At 43.1% G+C, this 11,080-nt stretch overlaps 1 protein-coding gene across 1 annotated transcript in view; it reads right to left on the bottom strand.

Annotated features, from left to right (window-relative positions):
* Nucleotides 1-9,018, bottom strand: part of LOC124278029 (tripartite motif-containing protein 45-like) — a 64,290-nt gene extending 55,272 nt beyond the window's left edge. Inside the window, exon 1 of the mRNA XM_046713765.1 lies at nt 8,885-9,018. Coding sequence (XP_046569721.1) covers nt 8,885-8,934 — 50 coding nt within the window. The 5' untranslated portion in view covers nt 8,935-9,018. The remainder of the gene's footprint in view (nt 1-8,884) is intronic.
* Nucleotides 9,019-11,080: the final 2,062 nt, after the last annotated feature.

Raw genomic sequence — 11,080 nt, forward strand, 5'->3', positions numbered from 1 at the left:
AGGTGATGGGGGTAGAACGCCAGGTGAGGATAAGCTGTACGCCAGGTGATGGGGGTGGTACGTCAGAATGGGGGTAGTACGCCATGTGATGGGGGTAGAACGCCAGGTGAGGATAAGCTGTACGCCAGGTGATGGGGGTAGTATGCCAGGTGACAGGGGTGGTACGCCAGTTGATGGGGATAGTACGCCAGGTGATTGGGGTGGTACGCCAGTTGACGGGGGTAGTACGCCAGGTGATTGGGGTGGTACGCCAGGTGATTGGGGTGGAACGCCAGTTGACGGGGGTAGTACGCCAGGTGATTGGGGTGGTACGCCAGTTGATGGGGATAGTACGCCAGGTGATTGGGGTAGTATGCCAGGTGAATGGGGTGGTACGCCAGTTGACGGGGGTAGAACGGCAGGTGAGGATAGGCTGTACGCCAGGTGATGGGGGTAGTACGCCAGGTGATTGGGATGGTACGTAAGGTGATGGGGGCATTTTTCCACGTGACAGGGGTAAAACACTCGGTGATGGGGGTAGAGCGCCAGGTGATGGGGGTAGTACCTCCAGGTGATGGAGGTAGTACGTCGAATGAATGGGGGTGGTACGCCAGGTGATGGGGCAGTACGCCAGGTCAGGATGTGCTGTACGCCTGTGTGGTGAAGTGTTTACATTGTGTTTTTTCATCACAGCGTCCGTCAGGATCTAAACATCCACCTTCCTGCTTCAGGCCATATGGTAATGTTCAGGGGGTTTGGTTACACCACTAAATGCCACCATCGTCCAGCGGGAGAGGAGGGGTGGGGGAGTAATGGGTGTTGCAGATGATGGGGATAACGGGCATCATCTTCTAACAACATCAGCAGACATCAAGGTACACAGTGAAGGGAACACTTTATACTAGCCAAATAGCAACACTTCTTTGATTATCAACATTACTCATCACTTAGAGAATTTAAACGTTTGACATGGTAGAACGCCATTTATTCAATAATACCATATATGCCCCCCCCCCCCCTCCCACCACACCAACACACCGTGCTGAAGTAACAACACTGTTGAAATGTGCTTCCAAACGTTATATTCATTCTGCTAAAATGATACCTTAATAAATACATCCGTTACTTAAAGGAATAGTTTTTATATGTTTATTATTGAAAGATTTCTAAAGATAAAGACATCCGTAGATAACAATGGACACATTTGGAAGACGGATTCTCCAAAACACTTGCCAGGAACGCCAGCCTCCTCGCATGCCAGGGGTGTTAGTAACCATTATGATTCACTGCACATTGTAGACCCGTCTTCGACATGAACACCCTCTACATTAAACTATCACATGATTCAAAGCCCCATCCTTCTCCATTCCACAATCCCTGACCAACCATTGGGATACATTACACCCATGTTATATAATATGGCTTGTCTATTTATAACTCTTGTTGGTTACAAACACTCCTAATCCCATGCCCTTTAAACAAGCTCCTTACAACGGTAGCTAGGTTTTCTAGGAATATTATTCTTACCGGAAGGTATCGGTATTCTGTATATTCCGAGTGGTTGTCCAAATGGGTGTCTGTCCGTCCGTTTACTGTCGGGAATATTTCGAAAGGAGATCTCACCGAAATGTATCTGTCAAGCTGCACGGGATGTTCTAGACCAAAACGATGTTGTTCCCCATTTTGCACATGCGCAGTAGGGTCCGCGACTGTAGGCACCGACTGTCAGAGAATATAGTGTCTATTTATGGATTCCCGGTAAAGTGTTTCTCGTCAGTGACGTCAAGTTAAACAAAAACTCGTTTAAGTGATTTATTTGGAAAAGGTTGTTTTTAATAATGAAGACTTGTTAACTGTTGCGGTATAACTATAGGTTCTAGGTGTGTTTACAAGGTGGGCCAGGCACACGCGGCGCACATGTCATACACTATGTAACACAAGAAATGTTGAGATTAACGTGAGCGAGGGGTACCGCCCTGATGATTATGTACAAACTCTTCATGGGTGTTTCAGATCGCAGCGGGATACACTTCAAAACGTTTACTTGGCTGTCTGATCTGATTAATGATAATTAAGGAATGTATTACTCTTCTAACATATCAACCTGGATAAGTTAACCTGATTGTGTTATCTTTATTACAACCAAAAGTGAAAATTGTTTTATATATTTCTATTACAAAAAATGGAATTATAATTTATAACTAAATGAAACTTGGTGACTGGGTTGATAGTGTGTCATCGTGTATCGTGAAACAGTATTTGTTTTAATATACTACATCAACCAATGGGCCTTTTATATTCATCAATGTTTCTATTACATATCAAGTATTTCTTTCTTCATCAATATAGGAATTATAAGTTATATTTTATTTTGACCTGGAATGAAGGACAGGCGGGGAAGCAGCCTCATCGAGTGTATCCTTTCTGTTGAAACAACCTTTGACCTTTCAGACCTGAATAATTGGAGACTACCAGCAACGTGTTTACAGGTTGGTTTGTTGTTTTACGCCATACTCAGCAATATTGAAGCTACATGGCGAACTGTAGACAATCAACTCTGGACAACAGAAACTGTAGAGTGACAACATAAACATGAAACGCCTGATAGCGTCAGGAAAGGTCAAGGTCACAACAGCCTGGATAGAGAAGACGTCCTTCCACTGAATCACGACACTTAAATGGTTGTTTGTTTTAATACACGTATACACTACAGAATGAGATGACCTGATTATGGCAGAAGAAAATTGTCGCAAGTGTGGTTATTCTCAGAACTGAACTGAGGTAGGCGGAGCGTTGTACTTCAGACTGACTGAGTTTGGTTTAACGCCGCTTTTAGCAATATTCCAGCAACATCACGGCGGGGGACACCAGAAATGGGCTTCACACATTGTACCCATGTGGGGATTCGAACCCGGGTCTTTGGCGTGACGAGCCAACGCTTTAACCATTAGGCTACCCCACCGCCCTTGGACTTCAGAAGCAATGGACACATTACAATTACAATGACGAAGAAGACAGCGGTTCTCCCAGCACGATGCTCCGTTTGCTGGGCGTTATCGCCTGTGTAAATGGTTCGATGTAGACACAAGGGTCATTACTCTGAATAGCTGTTTAACAATTGACTGCATTTGTTATAACCCCTCATTGGCTTGTGGCAGTTGGGGAGCTGAGCTGGAAACTACATCTTTACCTCAACAGTAACTTACATAGTTGTATTGGATCGGGGTTCCATTCCCAGGCTTTTGTAGATATGGATCAGTGGTGAGGGAGTGTATGGGTGAGTGAGGGTTTACGGCGTCTTCAGCATTATTTCAGCAATGTCGCGGTTGGGGACACTGTGCATATGTGGGATGTGACAAGAGAAGGCTTTTATAACTAGGCCACCCGCAGCTCCATGTGCATCATTGAAACAATATAGTATTACGCTCCAGGTTAGTGACTGGTTGCCCATATCGCAACCTACTTTAACATCTGTGCCACAACTACCACCTGAATATGGAATGGTTTCCACATTTTTGCTTGTAGCAGATGGACCGTGACTTTTCAGGTGAACAACTGCCTCGCCTTTGCATGTGTTTGTGGCAGGTTCCATCGGTGGAGCAGGAGACACCCTGACCTTTCCGAGGACACCTGGTATGACTTCTGTTTTATCGTGATTTTTTCACGCATGGGGGCGGTGGGGTAGGCTGGTGGTTAAAGCATCCGCTCGTCACGCCGAAGACCCGGGTTCGAATCCCCATATGGGTACAATGTGTGAAGCCCATTTCTGGTGTCCCCGGCCGTGATGTTGCTGGACTATTGCTAAAAGCGGCGTAAAACCAAACTCAGTCAGTCCTTCATCCATGCTTTGGATGTAGTCGGAGTCTAACAATGGAGGCCTCTTCTAGAGGAGATTTATAATGATTATGGAAAATGGTTTTGTCGCTATATATATGATTATGGAAAATGTTTTTTCGTGTTTATTTCAATCCTATGAACGTGTACAGTCCGGATAAGTCTTTGTTCAGTGCAGTTTCATCGTCTCACAAGACTCTTTTAAGACAAAGTAACGGTTTAATCCTGTCTCTACATGGTTTAATACCCGCATGTCTCGAACTCCGACTAACACGACGTACACTCTATGGTCTCCTGAAGTTTGAGGTTTAATTTCATCTAGTAGCTCTATTCTTCAATGTGACGTAGAATTATTCTAGTTTTGTTCTATGAAGCGAAAGCACTCGGTTCAAATCAAAATAAGAGTTATCTGCTTTACATCAAGTTTTGATACCCTGTAGGTTATCTCTTAATTATACTTTATACATGAAGAAATTGGCACATACACTCGAATATATACTGTGTGAGACCTTTTGACACAGGCCACATGGCCACCACAACGAAGAGGTATGAGTACATGCACCATTGTACCCTTGGTAACGACACAACAGAGCATGCGCGTGATGCAGCGCCCCCCAGCGGCGCAACAGTAATGGTTTCCTTAAAACCTCACATAATTGCTTTATATTACACAATCATAATGAATATGGATCACTTTCCAGCGGAAGTGCTTATATATTACAGAATTATATTATAATTAACTTACTGTAACTATAGTTACGTAATGTGGTATGTTCAAAGAACGCTAGTGTTTGCCTGGGGGCAACGGGTGTAATATAGGTGAATACATGGTACTCCTCTCTTGCTGGCATGTATATGTTCAAGGCCTGCATTACTTCGGGAGTTCCTCCCACAACAACAGCCGTGTTAGAATTAAAGTGTTGTTAAACACGTCTTGTTGAAGCGTTGTCTAAATCAATCAGTAACTACTTTTTTGTTGTCGTTGTTGCTGTTTATGACGGAAACCATTTCATACACCAGATCACCAGACAATTTCTCAATGCATTATCTCTATTTGAGATATATTTAATTCATTTCAAGACATCTATAATTCAATTTAAGATATCAGACATTTTTTTTCAAGATATCATTAATATGCTTCATCATATCCTTAATTCATTTCGCGATATCATGAATTTTATTGCAGATATCTCTAACTATCTCTTCAAGATATCCTAAATTCAGCTCAAGATATCTCTCTTTTCATTCAAGATATCTTTAAAACAATTTAAGATATCAAAGTGTAAATGTGTCATACTGGACAGGTGAATATACGACCGAATGTAAAGCTGACTGTTCCGTACGCAAGCAGACAAAGTGTGACCGTGTTGCCCGACCACATTCTGACTGGGTACATGGCTGGGTGTACGTCAGACACCAACTTGAGTAGGTGAGTTTAGTTTTAGCCGCACTCAGCAATATTCCAGCTATATTGCGGCGGTCTGTAAATAATCGAGTCTGGACCAGACAATCCAGTGATCAAAATCATGAGCATCGATCTACGCAATTGGGAACCGATGGCATGTGTCAACCAAGTCAGCGAGCCTGACAACCCGATCCCGTTAGTCGCCTCTTACGACAAGCATGGGTTACTGAAGATCAATATTCTAACCCGGAGTTTTGAAATATACCCGTGGAAAACAGTAAGGCACCGCCCATTTTGAAACAAAAACTATGGTTTAAAAAAACTGATTTAAATTTTTCTCCTATTTTTCTTTAGAAGTTACCTACTCACTTTGGACATCTACAGGAAACGATTATCGAATGACAGTTCACTGCATTTGTTTCATGACAAGTTATGTACGTTTGATTTCTACTACTGCATCTTTAGATTGTATCCGACGACATGACGTGCTACCTGTGACTGTTTACAGAAACCTACAATGTTCTATTTCCAACCTTTCAGCAGGTATTGGCTGTCTCGTTGCCATTTGTTAAAACCATATTATATCAGATTTACATATTTCCGGAAGATTCCTGGGAGCTTAGAATAATATGGAATTGTACTGTTCCATGTACATCTTTTAACGGATAAATCCACATTCATAGAAAGAAGAGATAAAGGTAGCGTTCGGACACAACACACTCAAAGGAACCAGTTATTTAGTTCGTTATATCCGTAGTTCCTTACACGCATTTCGACTAAAATATCCAACAAGTTACCAGGACTAAACATGGTTATCCGTCAGTAAAATATAATATACACCAGTTCGTTATACAGCGTGTTCGTTATAAATGGTTTTCGTTATAAAGCCTGTTCCTTACACAACATTTTCGTTATACAGCGTGTTCGCTATAAAACGTGTTCCTTACACATTTTCACGATAAAGCATGTTCGTTATAAAGCGTGTTCGTTATAAAACGTGTTCGTTATAAAACGTGTTGCTTACACATTTTCGTTATAAAGCATGTTCGTTATACAGCGTGTTCGTTATAAACATAGTTTACTACACGGGCAACTTATTTCTAATGGACCATAACCATCTGAACGTGCTGTGGCAAGCTGGTGTGGAATTCTAATTATCCTGATGCGAACGGAGGCGAATTACGTCAGACTGGTTTCATCACGTTATAGATACCGATTAATGGTAAGTTGCGTCACATTATGTTAAATGGTTAAGCAGAAAACCGGCGTCGCGGTTGAACAGTGTACCCTCACTGGTTGGGGAGTCTGATTCTGAGAGGGATAGCCATGTTAAATTGTGGCATGGTATCTCAATGGCCCCGCTAGCACTTAGTATGCATGACGTCCATATCATTCTCCATTCCGAACATGCCATGCTATAGCCCTAGTTAAAGCAAGTCCAGATTTTCCACAATCTCTGAATGTCAAGTGGACTCAAATATTACAATGTAAAAGGGGGACATTTATGTATAATATCCATACATTTCCCCCTTTAATGTGTATCGTTCAATCATTCAATTTAAACGTTGATGGTTGCTCCAGAATTACATGTTTTGCGAGCCATAGTCTAGACTAACACTTTTAACCGCCATTAGTCCTGACTAGGACGAGCTGGTACACGCAACGCCATAGACTAATGCTTAGTCTCTGAATATATATAATGTTGATAGTAACAAACAAGCCCATTTAAATTGAAAAGGAGTCCCAGGGAGACCAGAGATTCAGAACCTGAGGAAATCTAGACTTGCTTTACTTAGGGTTTTAGCACTGCAGAGAGATCTTGGCAGTGGGGAAAATAACCGTGAGGGAATGTGAGACAGATCAGCAACGTCATTACAACAGTCTAGAATCTCACCACTATAACTGTCTTACTAACTATGGCTTGATATCGTACACAGGGCGGTGGGGTAGCCTAGTGGTTAAAGCGTTCGCCAGTCACCCCGAAGACCCGGGTTCGATTCCCTACATGGGTACAACGTGTAAAGCCCATTTCTGGTGTCCCCCGCCGTGATATTGCTGGAATATTGCTAAACGCGGCGTAAAAACATACTCATTCACGGAAATCATACATCACGCACCTATGAAGTAACCAACAGAACCTAGCGTTACGTATTGCTCCCGTCTTCTACCGCGTTACGAGCTGACCTTGGTAAAGGCCTATTACACGAGCATGTGCTCTCACAGATCCGATGTTCATGTAGTGGTACCCCGAGGGTTGGTCTTCTCGAATGACAAGGAGTGGGGAGAGTAGCACCCAGTCAACATACATGTAGGAACGGTCAGTAACCGACAACCGCGGTCTGCGAGCCGGGAGCGGCATCAGCGTTGTTAACGTCAGCAGAACACTGCTGATGGATAGACAACAACAACAACACTCGTCCTCCCCGGCATCGACTCTCATTAGCGGACATATGTTAAAGCGTGGTACCACATTACATAGTATGTGCTTGGATTTGGAGACCTTTTAGAGCGTTTACGTACACATCTGAAGATATTGCAACAACGATTAAATACACTTGACCACAACTGTCTTAAGTTTAAACATCAGAGATATGGACTTTATGATCAGAAAATACACGTTAGATTGATAGTGGCTACAAATAGAAATGGTTGCCCGATGGCGATGTGTTTGCAGGGAACATAGTGTGGCCATTGTTGCGACTGTTTCAGCCCAGCAAGGTGTTGCTGAAGTTGTTTTAAGTTTATGGTCAAATCCATATTTTCATGTGCATACTTTCTATAGATCGTAAACTAAAATTAATATCCAACAGATAGGAAAGCTTAGATAGTTAGTATTACACATATTTTGCTTGGATGAAATCAAAGGCATCCTTGACGATGTTTCGTGATATCCATATAACTGTTGCAGCTTTTAGTATCTTTCGAGGTGGATAAAATGTAAGTTTATTAAAACAGAATATTCGCTATATCCGACACCATGAGTTTGTTATTTATCGTTACACGCATCGAGGGTGTTTCGCTTGAAGTGCAACAGGTTGCTATAGGTAACGGATACATGGAAGAGCCGTTATCAATGTCTTGTATATAATCTTGATATATTTGCGATACTGATACATAAATGCACGACGCCTTTGACAGCTTCGCCTAGAACAGAAGCTTGATTTACGTAACAAACGAAGACAATAAGACGCTTGGTCGCGTACTTGTTATTCACACAAGTGGTTTTGTTCACAAGGTATTCTTGAAGAGTATTCCTGTAACGCAGGAAGACGTCCCAGCAGCGACAGCGCCGGTCTGGAAAGTACAGTAAATGCACGCACTCTTCAGCAACTGTGTCTTCAGCGCCGACATAAAGTAGACAAGACTACCTCACAACAGACATATGCAGCGAACTGCCAGATCTAGAGTTACCCTGCATACCAAACACGCTGACTCGACACATCTGTTACATTAAATGTAAAACATTCAGTCAAGTTGACAGCACTGATATTTAGATCTAATGCACACGCGCTTCTTAATATGGCCATGCCTTACAGAATCTCAATGAGGCCTTTCAAGAATACATTACTTCCGTTCTTCTCCACCAGTCGTATTCTGTATCAAGTTCAGCCATCACAACATATTAAAGGGAACAATAATATTCCTGAAATAAAATTCCAAACTTACTTTGGCCGCTGTTGTTCTTCCTCCTCCGGCGCGGGGGAAGATGTGTCCATGGCGAGAAGCACTGGTCCAAGAACAAATGAAGAGGTAGCGTAGTATTAATTATTATCCTCTCTGGCGCTTCCAGTACTGGCAGAGTTCAAGCAGGTCTCCTGCACTCGCTAGTACATGCTCCAACTGACAACCTTACGGTGCCCGCTTGTACATTTGGAACCTTGTCAAAATAGCCCACATAATGAAACCCACATGCGATACCAATAGTGCAACTATTGCAAACTAACCAGATCGGTCTAGTCAGTCGAGGCGCTTCTGCTATGCACTGTAATCATGAAGATTAATCAGCCATGAAGGTTTAAACGGGATTAAGACCGATCGGTGTTGGGTAACTGGTAACTTGAGACGGGACGGCACCAAGGTGTGTGATGACCCCCCTCCGTGTTGTATAGCTCCGGGGGTGGATTCCCCAGGTCTACATATTACAATGGCCACCACGAAACGCTTGATCTACAACTGTTCTGCAACCTTCAGACTACGATACTATACTCCATGGCAGTTGGAATGTCTTCAGAAGAGGGATTTATTTGGTGGCGATCGTATGTTAGTCTAAATATCACAACCACGTGATATCATCTCTTCAATAGGTTATGTGTAATGTAGTTTCTGTGATGTTTCCGGTAATGTGGAACATTTTCTGTGGTCTGATTTGGAGTCTTTAGATTGCCGTTATTGAACGTTATACTGAAACTGTTCTGGGGCACTAGTTGTACAAATTGTAGTGAAACAAAAAATTAACATAAGCTCGTTTTCACATAAAAGCTTCACCGATAGAAATGATTTCAAATATGGTATATATGATAGTAATAATTTACTACTAATGATGGCCATGAGGCACCAAGTCAGCTGATCTCCAATATGGCGGTCTGCACGTCCATCTTGTATCTTCATCACGATGACTCATTCTACCAAAACGTCATTCATTACAACCACTACTTGTATCTACGGTATGGATGTAACGATCTAGTTATCAAAACTTATAATTCCTTAATAAATATACCATTTGGAAAGCACGGCATGAGCTGCTTGCTGACTGTGAGGAACACGACGAACACTCACACTCATGGATTAAGAATGTATTTGTGTGTGTCGATGGTTATTAAATGGTTATTAAATGTTTCATACACCAATCACCTACATTCCAGCATCCTGTAAACAGACTAGTGATTGATGATATGAGCACGTCCCAGTTGGTCGGGTTTTGATGACTCGCAGTCAACCATCGAGGCTGACCATCCATCCAATGTAGTCGCTCCTCACGACAAACAGGAACGTGTTTGACAATTCGTCCCCGGGCCATGGGTCCCTGGGTTCAGACTCAAACATCTGTTAATCTTATAACATATGACAAGGACACTGCGTTAACATCGTTAGTCCCCCTTCAGCCCTACTCCCTATACAGCACACATTCCCTATACAGTACACTCCCTAGACAGTACACTCCCCATACAGCACACACTCCCTATACAGTACACTCCCTATACAGCCCTACTCCCTACACAGCACACACATTGTCCATCTGGGCTATGGCGTGAAGCAGGAGCGGATACAGCTTCTTGAGAAAGGGGGTCGGGGTGGATTGGAGTGAGGGTGATCACTCTTGAGAAAGAGGGGTGGTGATGTTGAGTGCACATTTCATTGTCACCCGTTTTCGCCCGTTGCGCACCCAGCTCCCCCCCCCCCCCTCTCTCTCTCTGTATCCGCCTATGTGAAGGTCCTTCGCCATTGTTCGTGGACCCGTGAAGATCCGAACAATCGATTCCTGTATATGTCCAAAGTGCGCAGATATCATTCCCAAAAAATATAAAATAATTCAAGCCTGTATAATTTTTGAATGGGCGGTTACCTAACTGTTTTCCACGGGTATATTTCAAAACTCATGTTGTTACTGTAGCAGCCTCAAGTTGGTGTAAACCGCCTCCGTGGTGTAGTGGTTAGAGCGTCCGCCCGGAGAGCGGAAGGTCGCGGGTTCGATCCCCGACCGCGTCATACCAAAAGACGTTAAAATATGGTACTTGTTGATCCCTGCCTGGCGCTCGGCATTAATGGGTACAACAAGGACTGGTCGGCTCGGAGTCAGTATAATGTGTGTGAGTGGGGTATTCATGCTTCACTGCGGTATGGTATCTCAGTGGGCTAGCACTA

The sequence above is a fragment of the Haliotis rubra genome, unplaced genomic scaffold, assembly GCF_003918875.1.
Source record: "Haliotis rubra isolate DU_JTF1 unplaced genomic scaffold, ASM391887v1 Scf230, whole genome shotgun sequence".
NCBI lineage: Eukaryota > Metazoa > Mollusca > Gastropoda > Lepetellida > Haliotidae > Haliotis > Haliotis rubra.